We start from the raw sequence: 18,471 nt of genomic DNA on the forward strand, positions 1-18,471 counted from the left end.
ATAATGCAAGAGGCTTATGAGAGGTCTTTGGTGCTAAGAACTGATCTAGATTCAGGGCAAGTGAGTAGATGTGTCCTGTGCATATTGAAGGGTTGCTAACCTGAGATCAGCAGGGAGGATAGGAGGGTAACTGGAGAGCACCTCAGAGTCATGGAGTGAGACAAGGCTGATCAGGTGTCAGAGGAAGAAAAGAGCTGAGGGGAACAAGAAGATACACACCTGGTACATGTGAAGGATTCATGTGTTGATATGAATTTTTGTCGTCAACTTGTCTAAGCTGATGCTTCAGGACAAAATGGAAGATTGTGCTAGGGATTACCCAATCGATTTTTTATTATTTTTGGTGTTTCAAGCTGCTCCCTCTCTCTAAATACAGAGAGGGAGAAAAACACCAGAGAGGAAATACTTAAAAGGAGGGGCAAGAAAGTATTTTAAGGGGAAAAAAGGAACTGCAACTACTCCTCTGGAAGCTGATTTGCACTCTGCACTGGCAGATTGTGGATTTTCTGCCCTTTCAGCGTGCCTGGGATTTGATGTAAGCTCTTAACTCAGATTCCTGCTTCCCACTGCATACTCTAACTGTGATTAAACTGGTTGCATAATGTATAATGTTAACTATAGCCACAGAAACTCCAAACTTTTCACCTAAAATGTTGTAAATAGGCAGCTCACTAATGCTTAAGTGTAAAGTTCTGCAAAGTAAGATCTTAAGGGCTACTCGCACATTAAATTTCAGATCCAATCTTACATGTGAATATGTTGAAAATTAAACTTTAAAGTTGCTTTATTTGACTGTTTTCTCATTACAGTGACATTGATGTTACTAACCTAAGCTCTGCCTAGCTTACTGAGTGAACCCGCAGCTGGAGGTGTGGTATATTTTTATGACTACATGTCACATTCATAAAGTTACATAAATTAACTGAGCTTTTATATATATATATATATATATATATATAAAAGAAACCACAGGCTGATACAATCCAGTAAACCTCCCCTGGAAAAACAGCAGAGGGAGTATTTTATTCTGAAAGACAGAAAAGAAACATAACAGGTTGTTTTTGACACACTGATGGTAAATCTAACATAAAACTGTTTTGTTCAGTTTTCTTTGCAGAATGTCAGAAAGAATGGATGAAAAGGTTCTTTTCAACAAGAAGATTCAAGTTTTTGTCAGGACTTGCCATTTTTTCTGATCTGAAATCTAAACCTCTCTATAGCAGCTCCGCATGTAGCCTCATTGTCCTGCTGGACGGCTGACATACATCAAGGTCCTAACCCTTCTATTCTCTAACAGCAATTCTTCCAACTTTGTCCATCTTCTAATAAACTCTGAAGAACAGCATCCCCCAAGGATGATCTTACCAACCCTGGTTATAGCATATTTTTAGTACCGGTATGTCAAATAGTGTTTTAAACATACAAGGGATCTACTTTTTGTGATGATGTGCACATACAGTTGACATTAATACAGTTGCAAATATATAATGTGGAATAAACATTATGTTCAATATTATAACTGTCTTTTTCTCAAATGTACAATTTTGCTTGGAAATTGAAAGTGTCAATTTTTAATTCCTGATTGACTCAGCATTTGAACTGATAAGACAGACATTTGAGTAAAACTCCTTTTACGTCACATAATACTTTTTAAATTCATTTTTAACCTGTTGTTGATTCCACAGCACTGATAAATGCTTCTTGAACAATTTAACCCCCCATGCCCGACTCAAAGACAAAGCATGATCCATGGTTAAATGTTAACATTCCAGCTCCGCCCGTCACAGGTCTAAGCAGACCAAAGGTTCACCGTCAGCCTTCTCCTAGTGACTCCACCTGAGAGTGGTAATCAGCTGCTTGGCTTCTCCACGATCCAACTTCTTTCTGTTCTAGTGTCTAACTGCAGAGCTCAGAAACACACATCTCTTGCAGTTGGCCTTTAAATCAAGGTACAATTCACTTTCTTTTTTTTTTTCATTTTTACTTTAGTTTCCTTATGATAGTCTGACTCTCCTGACCTTAGGTTAAAACTAACTATTAATGCGTTTGAATATGTGTCTGTGTAGTTAATAGTGTAAAAATGTATTAAGAAGATCATTTCATTTACCGGTATATAAATTTGCTGTCATTTTAAAGCTTCACTAAATGTGTTCTGTGTTCGTCAAGATTCATCTTACGAAAGCTATGCAAAATGATTTTTATTGTGTGTTTGTGTTGTAGGTACAAACAACAGGAGCCGCTATGGATGCTCATTACACGCATATTTCCAGAGAGGATCTAGAAGACCTCCGAGAAGCCTTTAATAAAATTGGTCAGTTACCTTTTTTGGTCATATTCACACACAGCCTTAACCTGCAGGTTTATTGCTGGGATTACAGAGCAAAGTTAGACATTTACTGCCAGTTGTAAAGCACATAACAGTACAAGTCTTATTACATTTTTATGGGCTGAATTTTTGCATGTGTGGACTTTGTGATTGACGAGTGTTCAGATGTGCAAGTGAAATGTCTGTAGACTTTTTCAATCAATGAGAATATGTTTATTATTTTAAAATGATGGTATTAAAAAAATCAGCTTTAATAATAAAGGATACTGCATTTTGAAAATCATTTAATTGCATGTCATGTCTAGCATATGGGTAGTGTGCTTTTTACTGTAATTTATGGAAAATATTTTGCAGCTGATGTTACTGAAGCTGTTAATTATGGTTCTGGTTTTGACTAAAGGGCTATTTTTCTGTTTTTGAAGGAAACTAGATTGCATTTAATAATCTCTAAATCTTATATAGACTGACCAAAGATGATTCAATTGTTCATCTTTTCATGATTAGTTTCTTTTCTGTTTAATAATTAAAGCTTTCCACGTACAGCTGTTTGTGAGTAGTAGCTGCAGAATCACACCATAAGTGCACAAGAAGTAGATGCAGCAAAACCTTAAATCAGTCCGATTTTTTGCAGTAAGCATAAATAAATTCAGCTGATGTTCTTCTTGGTTCTGGATTGAAGGTGGGTTGAAATGGAATGGGCCAATGGGCCAATTATAACATAAACCGGTATCCTGCTTTAGAACTGGGAGTGATTTGTATGAGGCTAAATTTATATCTTGTTCTATAAAATGCTCTCGGTGACCAAAGGTCAGAAATAAACCAGGTATAAACATTAATCACAATGAATTACATATCTATAACCATAATCAAAAACAGGAAGTAGTTAAAAAAATCAGTTATCAATTAAAGATCAAAGTATCTTGTCTGTCCTTGATGAAATTATTAAACAGGAAAAGGACACGGACACCGAAGTAATCTTCATTCAACAAAACTGCACATCATTTTACTTTTATTCTCCTTCATGTTATGCAAATGAAACATGAGAAGATATAACATGTTATCAGGGCTTCATATACAACATTTGATCATTTCAACTGCACTCCAGTCTTTATATGTTAACTTTTAAGACTTTGTTGCCTTGCACCTTATCTTTCTTACTTTCATATTTGATGGTTTATCATTTGAATCCCTAAAATGGATTTGGTATTTTGTTCAGCAGGAAAATATTTGTTCAATAATAGACGGTTTAAACAGCGAAGAAATAAAAGTAGACATGCTTTCTATAAGGAACAAGGTGTTTTTAGCAATTAGATCTAGGCATTGAGTCCAGATGTAATTAATTGATAACATATGGGTCTGTATTTTTATGGACTGTTTATCATAATCTGAAGGCATGTTAAAACGCTAATATTTACACTGAGTGAGAAGATCAAAGAACAGCTTAGATTTAAATTCCGTAATTTTGGTTTGGAGCTTTTTGACCCACATGCAGAATCTCAAAACCATTGAGTTTTAATGTATTATTTAAAAAGCAACAAGAATCTGTAATAGGAGTACTGCAGAAGACAGATGAACTGTCTGGTTTGTCTGACAGAAGAAAGGAAGGAGAAATCAGAAAGGAGTTGGTTGATGACAACCGTTCACTGATTGATTTGCCTACTTCAGATTTGAAGGGGAGGTAGCATGGAGGTAGCATGGATCTGTAGGGATTTGATTCTGCAGGCTTTGCAGACTGGACCCCTAAGTTCCAGGAGACTGCATGTGAGATCAGAGAACATTGTCACTTGCAAAAGATGAGCTGCTGGAGAGCAGGCAGGGAGCCGATGAAGACTGAGAGCTGCTGCACACAGGTATACCTTTTCCGTGGAGATCAGAAAGCAACTGAGGTTCACTGGTTGTTTGGAACAATAACAAGAGTCCCCATTAAAGAGATTCGCAAGAAGAAAAATGTTCAACAAAGATATTCCTGGTTTAGCTCTTTTGCTGGAATATCATCAGAGGAAATCATCCAACAAAGAGAGATGGTCCTTGATCTCCTTATTTACACCCTAATCATCTTTATGGAGAAGTGTTCTCAGGTGTGCAGCAACATTGATCTACCCAGGCACCAGCAAATATCTTCTCTGTGACCATCATTACTTAGAACAGAGGGATTCAGTATTCAAGGCAAGACAGTGGGATCATTAAAAAAGTGTTTATTTAAAACCAGCTTCAGATCTGCAGTGCCTAGGGCATGTAAGGCAGAAAACTCTACAGGAGAGAAACACAGGTTAGTGACCATGATAATCTGACTGAGGATGATTAGGAAGCCGTAAGTCACTTACCTGGTTTTACAGTGTGTGCCCAGAGAATTAGGTAGGATTCAGACAATTGGCAACCAACAAAGATGTGAGCTTCACCGGCCAGAGTGTCCCAGATGCTGCATCCCCAAAGAGCATGCTGGAAATCAGAACAGGAGCAGGCAGGCTCAGAGATCCAGGAGTCCAAAGATAGTTGAGGCAAACATATCAGAACATGAACAGGCAGATTCAGTGATTGAAAGGCAGAACAGGTCAGGATCAGGAAATCAGAAACACCTAGGAACTCTAAAAACACTCTTACCACCTACCAGAGAGAACAAGCGTAATTTGGCCGTGATGAATGGATGCAAGCACCTTAAATAGAGGCAGGAGCCTGTGGATCAGATGAGCAGTGATGAGAAACGGTGCAGAGTTAGACAGGTGAATGAAATGAGTAATTAAGTGAGTCATCAGTGCCAAGATCATGACAGTGACAGGAAGCTCTTTCACTTCAGAAACCCCAGAGACCCAGAAACATGAGTAGATATAATCACATTTACACTATTAGGGATTCATATGTTTTTATTTGTTCTACAAATTAGTTTAAATGCATTGTTTTATCACATATTGGTTAGTAGTTTTATAAACTGCTTACCCTAATCTGAAGGTGCGTGAAAACTCTAACATGTGCATTGAGGCAGAAGATCCAAGAACAGCTTAGATTTTGTGCTTTTAGGTACTGAATGGCTCATATCAAATAAATATAACATACATGAAAACATTGTTTTTCCTTTCTGATAGTCATATATCTCCATATCTTTCAAGGAAGTTGATAACTGCATTATAAATCTGATAACTAACGCAGATATAGTTCTCAAAGTGTGATGCTTACGTTGCACATTTTTAGGACAGGTTAACTTTGTATTGAATATTCAGAAGGTAGATATTATGCAAATTATTTTTTGACAAACTGAATTGTAAGGCTACTGAGCATGAGGATCAGAGTGCTGGCTGTGGAATTGGCAGTTTTTGTCAATTAATTTGTTACATCACCAGGCTCTTTTGCATTAATTATCTAAAACAATAAAAATGTCTGCATGTTTGAATATTTGAGCACCATTGCAGCTGCCAATATGACTTTATTGTTCTGCAGCCATTTTGGATTCTGAGGACAGGAGTTGTAAGGAAGAGTCCCAAGAACCCCAGTAAAATAATTGTTTAAATTTCTGCTGCTGTTCAGTTATTGAATTTATATCCCTATAATTAGATAAACCCAAGAAGTCTATAAACAGAACCCTATTTTTTGGGGATCATAAATTTTTTATGAACATGCTGTCAAATTGTGATCTATCTATTTCATGTTAGTGTAAACCAAGTCTCGAGTGTTCTTTCGCCAAGTTGCGTCACTGATATCTTATTAAACACAGAGGTAGAAAACAATAGAAATTTGGTTGTGTTTAGTAATTACCACAAAAAAGAATTAATCTTAATAAAAGCCTAATTTGTATTTGAGAACTACTCTGAAATCCTTAAAAACATGTATTCAAATATACAAATGTATGTCCATGTTTTTGTTTTTTTGTTCTTTTGTCTAGATATTGACAACAGTGGCTATGTGAGTGACTTTGAGCTCCAGGAGCTGTTCAGAGAGGCGAGCCTCCACCTGCCTGGGTACAAAGTGAGGCAGATTGTTGAGAGCTTCAACGCTGGAGATGCTAACAAAGATGAAAAGATCAGCTTCAGTGAATTTGTTTCCGTGAGTCCTGATCCAATCACAGTCTGACTTCACCGCCTAACTTCAGGTGCAGTAACAAAGTGTGTTTGTGTGTCAGATTTACCAAGATCTGAAGAGTAAGGAGATCAGTGAGTCATTCAAAAGAGTCCTCTCTAAAAAAGATGGGATTTACTCTTTCGGAGGCCTTTCTGGAGTCTCCTGCGAGGGAACACAGCACTCCTATTCAGGTGAGAAAAAAAATCATACAGCTTTTAAACAAAATGTTATTGGTTTGTTTTTATCTACCGTACAATAATAATGATCAATTTAACCGAGATACTTGGTGTGTGTGTATGCTGTTGGGTGTGTTAGTAACAATGCCTATTGTAGTTGGGAAAAAATAATTCAACTATTCACCCTAGTTAAATAAATGGAGATCAATGGATTCCACTCAGTCGGCACTTCATTTTCTTATCTTTGCAAAGAGAGAACGGCTCATTATGCTGCCCTTACGGCACAGTAATCAGCCCTGTTCTGACTTGACAGAGTTTGTCTCTGTTACTTGTTGATGAAAAAACTTTGAAGGTTGTGTCAGAGTCAAAACAAATTAAACACACTTTAACAAACTATGAGAAACAATTTAGCTTGTTGTGGGAATAAGAATGTTTTGTCCGAAGCAACCCCTCACTCAGAAATTTTCTCAGCCTTACAGGTGAAACAAACTGAGTAAAAACATTTCTCACTGGATAAATAGCATAACTAAATATATAGGACAAGATCAATCTAAATTTTCCGACCACACCTATATAAGTCATTTTAAACATAAGGGCAAAACAGTATTAACTCATGAACATTTCCTTGTCCTTTCATGTTACAATGTTACAAGATTCAGTGTAAGTTATTGGGCTTTTATGTGAGTGAGTCATTTTGGTTGCTTCCTTATCTAGGGCTCATCAGGGCAAGTCATTAGAACTTGCATAAAGACTTGGCAGAGTTTTTACACCAGCTGTCCTTTCAGGATTTAAACGCAGGTTCAATGTACATGGACTTACCTCATTACACCATACATGTAGAGTGACTTACTGACATTCTGTCCTATATATCAATAAAGCATAGGCTGGAAGCAAGGTGTGGTTAGCGAAATTTAAGATAAAAGAAAAATATTTGTTGTGCATTTATATTTAGCTGTCTTTGCTCCGATATCCCAAATTCAACCCAATGCACTGATTTTAAAATAAGCTAAATATTAAACAATGTTTAAAAAGGAGTAATGTAAAATATAAAGGCCTTTTGTGTCATCCAACACTTGAGCATTAGAGCACATGCAAAATACTATGGGCCGGATTTATCAAGATCCAATTTTGCGTGCAGTAATTTGCGCTCGCAAACTGGAATTTTGCGCGAGGGGCTGAACCATGGTTTGCGGGTGATTTAACAAGAGTGATTGCATATCTGGTGGAAGGTGCAAAACTGTTGGAGACACCGTATTTAAATTATGGTTTTGCGCTTTTTGTGGTTTGCGGCAAAGTAGTTTGTAGTTTGTACAAACTAGTGCATTAAGAAATTTAAATCTTACAGTGACACCCCCACCCCCTCCAAAAAAAAAAATAAAAAAAATATATATATATATATATATAGCCTATATAAAAAAAAAAAAAACTTTGGCAACCTTTATTCCCTAAGCTGGTATGTGGCTGAATTTCTACTTCACGCACAGAAAAATGCGTATACCAAATGGCTCACAAGAAGTGACTGTGGATGAGATTACTGCGCGTACGCATCCCCGCAGCATTGGCATGTTGCTCCACAGGCGCAGGGGGGAGGTCGGGGTTCTCCGGTATTTAGAACGTCGGACAGCACTTCTGAAAAATGAGATTGGGAGATCCCAGCTCTCGCTGCAACCGTACGCTGGAATGACCCATATGCAAAAAAGTGCAATGTTGCAAGGAGTTTTGTGATATCTGGTATTGCGTGGGTCCTCCTTGTGGCTGGCTCCAAATCCATTCGGAGTTCCCCCAACAGCTCCAAAATGGCAATGCTGGATAAATGACATGTTTTAATGATCTCTTCCTCGTTCATTCCAAAAATATTCACACGGAGTGAAAAAATGCGTTCTCTGCGTCTCCTTGCTTCATTTCGATGTCTCCTTCTTGCGACAATAACCGCTGCCATGTGTGCGTAATTACGCATACAGACCATTTGCACCTTCTTTTGAAACATGTTAAATATAGAGTCAGATACCATTAGCAAAATTGCTTTCAGGTTTGATAAATCACTTTGCGAGTGCTTAATTAATATATTTACATGTTCTCCTCCCACAAGACGCACTTTTGTGTGTAAACGCCCCATATTGCATATTCATTGCTGAAAAAGTACTAAATGGATAAGAGGCGCTATTTAGCACGTTTTAAAGACCAAATCCTTTTAGCACGCTGTTGATAGATCAGTTTGTACATTTTTTAGCGTGCGCAGTGAAATAGCTCACGTTTTTATACTCGCAAATCTTTGATAGATCCGGCCCTATGTGTGATAGAAAACTAACACAGCACATCACCATTAAACACCATCTCCACTATTTCATGTGTAACTCACCCCAAAATTAACTCTTGTTTTTTTAAGGATAGAAAGTATGAACTATGATATTATTGTAATTCTTCTGTGCATTTTCTTTTTCTTTTTATTATTTTCTTTCTTTTAGTGCTGCAATATTTATGTCAAAGATGTCTAAGTTGAATTTTACAGTGTAACTACCGGGATACCTCACTCTCCGTGTTTAAACATGGTTAAGCCAAGCTAGGCTAGAATAAGCTAGCTGCCCCTTTCTCTCATTCTGACCACCCACTGATCCCCACACTACACTGTCTCTTAGCACAATTTTCAAAATTTGTCTCAGATAAGGTTATGCGTTTACACGTGGTGAATTGCACTTTAGCTTGGTGGCGGCGTAATCATGCTGTGGGGATGCTTTTTTTCTGCTGTTCAGAGTTGATGCATGAAAGTAAATAGAGGGCAATATATATGGAGAAGGGACAGATTTTTTATTTTAAAGGTTCACCTTCCAGTGACATAATCTCCAATGGTTTATATTTTCTTTTATCTTAAGTATTTCAGATTTTTTTTGTTTGTTTGTTTGTTTAGGTTCATTCTATTCTTTTCACATTAGTGCATGTGTTTGTGTTTAGCTTCTTAGTTTATGTGTATTACTGCCCTGGGTTAGTACTTATCCTTCACCCTTAATTTGCTTTCTTGCAGTTTAGTTAATTTCCTCTGTATTAATTAGTCTGTTTCCCTCAGTGCCCCCTGCTTACCTTTTGACTCAGCTTATTCATATTGTCTCCTGATTAACACATCTGTGTCCTATGTCATTCTCCACACAGCCATTAGCATATAAGTAATTAGTTTATCATTGTTTCTAGTTGGATTCCCTCATGTAATGTCTGTTTTTATCCCCATTGTGCCAAACAGTTGTCTGAAAATGTGCAAAGCTGATATAAATAAAACCTAACTTAAATATATCAGTCATATTTCAAATAACAAGTACAGTAACATGATCATGAGGTCATTATTGTGTGAATTTCTTAAAGAAAGTAAATAAATATATTTCATTCATTTGATTATCCATGTATATAAAAAAAAAAATCCCCCAACAGACAAACCATAAAAACATGCAACCCTTTGCATGTCCTTGGGTATGTTTTATATCGGTTTAGTGTGTTGAAAGTATAATTGTTTTAATATATATATTAATATTTTGGCTATATGTAATGTATGACTTTAATGTCAGAGTTGGGTCATTTTAAAACCTTGCAAAGGTCTAAATCACTGAAATGTTAAACAGTTTTAACACACAGAGAGTGCACTCTTTGTGTCAGATCAGACAGAATCAGTGACTGTTTAAAGTTTCTAACTTAGCATCTTAACCTTCAATTCATGTTTGTTCAGATGAGGAGAAAGTAGCCTTCGCTAGATGGATCAACAAATCTTTGGCAAAGGATCCTGACTGCAAACACCTGCTGCCTGTAGACCCAACTGATGAGAGCCTTTTTGCCTCACTGCGTGATGGCATCCTGCTCTGGTACGACATAAACACATGCACTTTTACAGAAGTATGTAACAATACAAACATCCTGTGCATCTTTCATTGATTTTACCCACATACCCCATTGGTACAACTGGGTCTTACTGAATTACAACTCAGTAAGACCCAGTTCAATATTACAGAATACTTTTTTGGTAATACAGAATTATGTTTCAACATTTTCATCAGTATCTTCCTGGATTAAAAAAAAAAAACAAAACAAAAAAAACCCCACAATTTTTTGCTGAAATACAGTCAGGCGTATAATATACAATTATACCTCAGTTTATTACTATGTAAGATATTACTCAAGCTTTGAAAGGGACTTAAATGACTTAAATAAATGTTATATGTATATAAATCATCCATTAAATACCAAGAAACTATGGGTTTAAGTTAAATATTAGTTTGTTTATGAATGAATGAATGAACGCATGAATGAATTAATGAATGAATAAGTGCATGAAAAGGAATTTATTTCAGACAATTTAAAAAAATTTCAATAACACCAATTTCCAAACTAAATAAATTCATCTGAACATAAATAGAAACAAAACCCTCCACCAAATAAACCTGTTAGTATATATAGCCAGAGAACTAACATTGATTAATGTAAATTGTCTGAAAAGGGGTATAAGAAGTAAAATGTATTTTTCATACTCCCCCTCCGTCTCTTAAATTAACTTTAAGTAGAGTAACCTTCCTGCTAAATTTCTATGTTTTGAAAAAAATATATATATACATATATACACAATTATATACATATATATAAATATATTTACACGCTATATATATAAATATATATATACTATATATGTATATACAGTTTAGACTATATAGTGAAGCATAATATAAAGGGCTTTTTTTTAGATATTATAGGTATTAATGAGTACCACTTGTGTATTGCTGCCATGATAGTGAGTTGCGATTTTTTGCGCAGTTGTACTTTGTATAGCCATTAAACAAGTTCAGTTAACCTTAGATGGGGATTTGCATTGAGCACTCAGAACATGCGTTCAGTGTTTTATGTTGCTACAAAGGTTGCAGGAGAATCAGTCTGATAACATGTTATATTGCTTTATAGATGTTCATCTTAGATGTGCATAATTTTCTCACTGCATGGTGGACCTTTGCATGGGCTGAGGCTCTTCACATAGGGCATCAGTCACTCTCCTAAGCTTCCCTTTAACCAACCTCTCCTACTCCTTTTTTTTTCTTTCAGTAAGCTCATCAACCTGTCCCAGCCAGACACAATCGATGAACGAGTCATCAACACAAAGAAACTTACCACCTTCACAAGGAGGGTGAGTATATCTCTACACTATTTATAACTCTGCACCAAACCTGAATGCTCCATGTTAGATCTCATAGCAGCTATGAGCACAGAAGCAATCAGCCATACGGTGTAAGTTTATATAATTTCACTTATAAGACTTCACTGATAAGATTTATAGTCAACGGATTAGCAAGTGAAACATAGTAGAGCAAGCATGTCCAACGTCCAAAGACTTTAGAGGTTTCCCCGCTTTAATATAGATTAAAAAGCCTTTTAATCAGCTATAAATTGAAATCAGCTGTGCAGCAGCAGGAAAACCTCTAAAACCTGCAGGACAGCAGCCCTTGAGGACAGACTTTTGACAGAGAGGGAGATTCCGGATGGCATGTTTTCTCGCAATTTTATAAAATACACAATACTGTATCCAGATTCTAACTTTTTCTCTGATGAAAACAGTGACATAAAGGAATGGCATGAAAAGACAGCTAATCTTCTAAGCATAAAAGAAAGAGAAAAAAGGCTGCTGTGGCAGGAAACATGCCATTCTGTGGTTCTTTTATGGCAAGGCATGTACTGTAATTGATAAAGTAGGCTATCCCCATTCAGTGACAATCCACTCATGTCTGGCCTCAGTTTTGAAAAAGTTCATTCAAAAAGTCCAACTGAGGAGGTGGCTTCATATTTCAGCGGTCCAATGCCTAAAGTGCAACCACGACCCATCTCCCTGGGAGGAAATAACTTTAATGGTCCCATCAATGACTTCACTGATATGTATGTGATTGTTCAAATCACAGCGTATAAAGGTCCATTTATCCTCAAAGTTTAAAACAGAGACACACAAGGACTAAATTCTCAATATGTTGTCTTTATAGATTTCATGTATGTTTTAGTCTACAGATCAGTGCCCAAAAGGGCATCACTACTAATGATCAGAAACAAGTTTATTGACAAGTAGGTTTGCACTTACAAAGAATTTGACTTATTGTTGATGGTGCAGACAAAATGTATATACATAAACAGAATACAGAATCTATAGCTATATACAATATAAAACATAAAACATACTCTATAAAGTATATAGTACATAGCTATATACCATATATACAACAGGCAGTGTGGCTCAGTAATCACCAATGGAAACAAAGAAGAACAAAATGACAGAAATGCTTACAGTTTACTATCTAAAGAGGAAAGGGGAAAAACGCTCTGTCTAACGTAAACCTTTTGGTATCACTAGCTTTTTTTGATAATATGTATTGACTGTTTAGAGATAGAGATAACACTACTTTGTTAAACAGTTTATAATATTCTTCATCAAAGCCAACATGTTTTTATGTGCATTCTTAGGAAAACATTGTCTTAGCCCTGAACTCAGCCTTGGCAATTGGCTGCACGGTGGTGAGCATCGATGCACATGACCTGATGGCTGGGAAACCCCACCTGGTCCTGGGACTCCTGTGGCAGATTATCAAGGTCGGCCTCTTTGCTGATATCGAAATCTCCAGGAACGAAGGTCAGTTCACTCACTCGCTCGCTTGCTCAAAGGCTCACTCACTCACTCACTCACTCACTCACTCACTCACTCACTCACTCACTCACTCACTCACTCACTCACTCACTCACTCACTCACTCACTCAGATGAATTCCATTAAAATAATTCTTACTTTCTTTCATATGAGTTTTATTTACTGGTATGACACAGTTGACGTTTCTCACCAGGAAAACTGAAATGTTGAGCTCAATCCTGTCTCTGTCCAGGCTTGATTTCCATTCTGATGGAAGGAGAGGACATAGAGCATCTCATGTCTCTGTCTCCTGAGGAGCTTCTTCTACGATGGGTCAACTACCACCTAATCAATGCAGGAACAGAACAAATCAGCAATTTCAGCTCTGATATCAAGGTACTTATCAGTGTTTATCACTAGACATTATACTTATACAGTCATGCAATAAATATTTATTTGTTGCCTTTAAAGGACTCAAGGGCCTACTTCTACCTGTTGGACCAGATTTCCCCACGAGATGAAGATGAATTCCACATGGGGATCAAAATCAACATGGCTGGCCTCAATGTAAGTCGCTTTTGCTTCAGTGAACTTGAGAAGATCCTCACCACGGCCACATCTGTTACAGTGCATGTACGTTTGTATATATACAGGAGTGGGATTTGGAGCGAAGGGCTGAGCTGATGCTGCAGGAAGCAGCCAAGTTGGACTGCAGGCAGTTTGTTTCTCCCCGTGACGTCACGTCTGGAAACATCAAACTCAACCTGGCCTTTGTGGCCAACTTGTTTAACATGCATCCTGGTCTGCACAAGCCTAAGTTTAACCTGGAAGGGGAACACATAGAGCGTGAGTGATGTTTATGGATCAACAGAAAATCAGAAAATACTAAGACATATTAAGGTGTATCGTTGTAATGTTTGAAATGTTCAGCATATGAGGCGGGGTCGGAGAATGATAACCTATATCTTGTGTCTATGTGTTGTCAGCTGAAACCAGGGAAGAGAAAACATTCCGTAACTGGATGAACTCCCTAGGTGTCTCTCCACGTGTAAACCATCTTTATCGGTACAACTGCTTTTTTACCTTTTTACTTAAAGGCCCACATCTGAGAAGTATGTGACTTAAGAGATAAGATAGTGTCAACAGATTTTGACATTTGAGCTGCAAAGTGATGAGAAGGATACAAACGGGTCTATTGGCAGCTGCTCTGATTAATAGATTCAGAGTCGGCAACCTTGACTTCCAACAAGTCAATTATGTCTTTTCTCTTTTGTGCTGCAAAACCTTTATAACCCTTCAACTAAAGAATACTCTTTAATTTGCATGCTAACCAACTAAATTATCAAATATGTTTGAAATTCAGATAGGAAACACAACTTTTATAAGTTGTTCCCTTTGGAGTTTTTCTGGAGATATAGTATGAAACCTCACTAAACCGTAGCTAAAACTGGCTCTTTTTATGTATCTTCACACTTATTTTTTTGAAGGACCTTTATAGATACATGATGATCCAGTACTGTAGTTTATAGGGATTCATGGAAAAAAAAAAACAATGAACAGCTTTCCATGTTAATATTTATCAGCATTTTTATCCTGTTTCTTTCTTTTTTTTTTTTTTTTTTAGGGACCTTTGTGATGGCATAGTGATTTTGCAGCTTCTAGAAAAAGTCAGAGTAGTTGTGGACTGGAAGAGAGTCAACAACCCTCCTTATCCTCAACTGGGAGGAAATATGAAGAAGGTGACATGCAAACGTTGCAGAAACTCATGAACACATGCATGTGTTCAATTCAAGGAAGGCTAAACTTTACAAAATGTATTCTAGCTGGAGAACTGCAACTATGCCGTAAGGCTCAGCAAGGAGGACGCCAACTTCTCTCTGGTCGGAGTTGGAGGACAAAACATCAACGAGGGAGATCGTGTGCACACCCTGGCTCTGGTGTGGCAGCTGATGAGAAGGTGCATGCTCCAGAAAGTCTTTCTTTCTTTCATTTAGTTTATAGGTGAAAAAAAGTGGGCATCATAACTGCTCGTTTGCATTCTTGATTATTTTTTCCGTTTGTCCTTCTTCAGGTACACTGTCATGGTTCTGTCCAATTTGGGCCACAAAGAGAAAGATGTGGATCAGTTTATCCTAAACTGGGTCAACACCACCCTTAAGGACAGTCGAAAGGAGACACACATCAGCAGCTTTAAGGTGGGTGGAACCAGATCTTTTGTTTTAAAGTATAGTGGAGGATGCTCTTCTTCCGGGTGGATCATCAATATCAGTGGTCCTCTTAATTGTCAATCATTCTGGTGATACTATATTTACGTAAGGCCGTCTTACGTGCTTGTACCCATTTTCATTTACCAGTGGTGAGTCTGACATAATGGAAAATTTGCAAATCTTCCTTTAGAAACTAAGCTTGTATGAACGATAAAAACAGCAACTTTTAAACAGAGCGTGCACAAGGAGAAATGGGCTTGTGGATGCTCCCACACACACATTTAATGAGTGTTCCATCTCCAGAGTGGGTACACGGTTGTGCATTTTTTTTTTTAAGTGGAGAGTCTTTTAAAAAATTTGCTGCTTTTTTATATTTGGTTTAGTTACAGCAGAACTAGTTTTCTGTCCAATTCAACCGAGATCTTTGAAAGATCATTGTCTGGTTTGTTCATATGTCTATCTGTCTACCTGCACAATAATAACATTCATCTATATTTACAAAAAGCACGGAACAACAAAAGACATTACAAATGTTTGGTGTCAAAATGGCACAAGAAGACAAGTCAAACTGTTTTGCAGTTAGTGTCATTTTTTCCCCCCCCTCATACTTTCTATTTTCTCATTAAACAGCTTGCTTTATTTCCCTGAACTTAAGCGAGGGAACGGGGGGATGTAATTATCTTTAGCTAGAAACCTTTAGGTCCAGCTAAAATCTTATTGAACTTTGTGTGTGAATTTTCAAATCAGTTTATATTTAAGCTGCAGCTCTAAAATGTAAAAATGGTGGTAGCTGGGTGGTGTGTGTAGTATTAGTTCAAGGGTCAACACATTTATGCTCCATGGTTATTGTATGTTTTTTTTTTCTAAAATGTTATCCTTCTTATAAATTTGTTTTTCAACTGTTTTCTGCCTCCAAACCTTACATTTTTACTCAAAGGTGCAGACAGTTGATTACCTCTGTTAACTCAAAGCTATAGAGGAATGTAATTCTGTTTTATGTTCTCTGCAGGACAAGCTGATCAGCACCAGTTTGCCTGTGATTGACCTGATTGACGCCATCGCCCCTGGCATGGTGAAGTGGGACATGGTGAAGAGAGGAGAAAAGGGGGTGTTGAAGAATGATGAGAAACTCAACAATGCCAAGTAAAGACAGAAATTCTTTTTCATCTCTTTAGGGGTTTTTTTCTTTTCCTTTTCATTGTGTGATTTGTTTCCTTTCTTTTTTTTCTCTCCAAGGTATGCAATCTCCTTGGCCCGTAAGATCGGCGCTCGAGTCTACGCCCTGCCTGATGACCTGGTGGAGGTGAAAAATAAAATGGTGATGACGGTGTTTGCCTGCCTCATGGGACATGACTTGAGAAAAAGCAAACGCTGAATAGAAAACCATGTTTTAAAACAAAAGAAACCTACATTTGCATCTTTTCTCCTTTTTGTTTTTAATTTGTATCATACTTTTCTTTCCTTTCAATGAACTTTTTGCATTTATCTGCCAGAACAAATCTATAGGACATTTGTTGTTTTCCTAGCTAACTTGTAATTGATTTCAATTTTGTTAAGCTGCTTCATTAGTTTATCTATGATTTGATTCATACAGTTTTTTTAAACACCACTTTGGTTGATTCTAAATAAACTTTTCCTAGTCCGAAGCGTTCATCACCTTTTGCAATTAAAGATGAACCACAGGGGTGAAAGAATCACAAATAAAAGCCTTATTTTAAACCTATGAATGTCATGCACTGAATATTGATATTAAATTACTGAACTGAACATTATTAAATATAAAAGTTCAATAGTTTTGTGTGTATACTGTGTCTGTGCTTTTCTATTCCCAGATGGTTTGAATCAGCCACATGAAATGTAAGGCTTTTATAATCTGAGTCTTTGAAACCTGATTTATCATTATAGATTTCATAGGCTTGTAAATTGTGTAAACCATATATTGCATCTCTGTATGTTTTGGGATTAACAAAAAAGAAATGAATGGAAGAAAGAGGTTGCTGCAAATTCATTTAAGTTTAGTGTAAAGACAAATAAAATGCATTGCTAATGGAAAACATGTCTTGCGTCTGCTGGATTATTTAAAAGGCCTTTAGATTGTTAAACATAAGGAAACACATATTTCAATTTTATATATTATATTGTTTAAAGAATACATTTATATTATATTAACTTTTATAAGGTAAACCCAGAACATGATCCGTTATTGCCTTCAGACAATCCAAACTGATGTATCCAAATAGATATTACAACTATATTTCACATATGGGTAACACTTATCTTGCTGGTGTACGCTTTATTTTTAAGCAAAACATTTACATTTAGATTTAAAGATTTAGATTTTAAGCCACATAACACACTACAAAAAAGATTTGATTTTGTGGACCAGTAACATTTATTTGTTGCAGTTCTGTGCATCACTGTGTTTTTCTGGCTTTTCTTATTGCTGGAACTATTTACAACTATATTAGCTAGACCTGTGGTTATCAACATGTGGTACAAGAAGCATTAGGGATATTTCTTGAACTGCCTTTAGTTGCAGTACAAAGAAATTTTGTCATTGTCTCCAATTAACTGAGGGGGGCGGCAGAGAACCAAGAACAAGTGCTTGTGGCATCTAATGTTTTCCTGGATTTCCAGTGAAATCTGTTATTTGGTTTCAGGACTGACATCAAAGCCACCATAACTATGATGAAGTTGCATGTTGGATAACCGGAAGAATTTGCCATTGGTTTTATTCGGTAATTGAGCTTCTCACAATATAAACATAAATTATATTTCTCTGTATGTTATACCTTCTCAAACTGCAAATATCGGTAAACACGGTTATTTTATTGTTTTGCTCTTGGATATATGTATTACTTTGTTAAGATTTCTATCAGGCTAGATAACTTTCTTGGCAATCTAGTAAAAAAAAGTAATTCCACTTCTACCATTGGCTTTAAAAACATCTGACTCCAGCATCCCTTACTTAATCAGCTATTAGCTTTGGCATTTTTTTCTAGGTAGATTAAAAATGTATAAAAATAAGGATGACTTATTCTATTTTCATAGCAATGTAAAAAACAAAATAGATTTCCTTTATTAA

General features: G+C 36.6%; 1 protein-coding gene across 1 annotated transcript; it reads left to right on the forward strand.

Annotated features, from left to right (window-relative positions):
• The first annotated feature begins 178 nt into the window (after positions 1–178).
• LOC107085105 (plastin-1-like) lies at positions 179–17,409 on the forward strand. The gene is made up of 18 exons (XM_015375263.1): positions 179–535; positions 810–869; positions 1,106–1,949; positions 2,221–2,311; positions 6,201–6,361; positions 6,438–6,567; positions 10,262–10,394; positions 11,620–11,701; positions 13,021–13,186; positions 13,433–13,575; positions 13,651–13,746; positions 13,833–14,025; positions 14,166–14,244; positions 14,804–14,918; positions 15,003–15,136; positions 15,251–15,374; positions 16,396–16,529; positions 16,623–17,409. Exons 4-18 carry the CDS (start codon positions 2,242–2,244, stop codon positions 16,759–16,761), a joined length of 1,899 nt encoding a protein of 632 aa, XP_015230749.1. The 5' UTR covers positions 179–535; positions 810–869; positions 1,106–1,949; positions 2,221–2,241; the 3' UTR covers positions 16,762–17,409.
• Positions 17,410–18,471: the final 1,062 nt, after the last annotated feature.

The sequence above is a fragment of the Cyprinodon variegatus genome, unplaced genomic scaffold (assembly GCF_000732505.1).
Source record: "Cyprinodon variegatus isolate N-32 unplaced genomic scaffold, C_variegatus-1.0 Scaffold116, whole genome shotgun sequence".
Taxonomy (NCBI): Eukaryota; Metazoa; Chordata; class Actinopteri; order Cyprinodontiformes; family Cyprinodontidae; genus Cyprinodon; species Cyprinodon variegatus.

Excerpts from the sequence above, each read along its gene's own strand:
- LOC107085105 (XM_015375263.1), top strand. The coding sequence starts at position 2,242 with ATGGATGCTCATTACACGCATATTTCCAGAGAGGATCTAGAAGACCTC. Across the intron at positions 13,747-13,832 it reads TCAACATGGCTGGCCTCAAT|GAGTGGGATTTGGAGCGAAG; the intron begins GTAAGTCGCTTT and ends GTATATATACAG. Across the intron at positions 14,026-14,165 it reads GGAAGGGGAACACATAGAGC|CTGAAACCAGGGAAGAGAAA; the intron begins GTGAGTGATGTT and ends ATGTGTTGTCAG.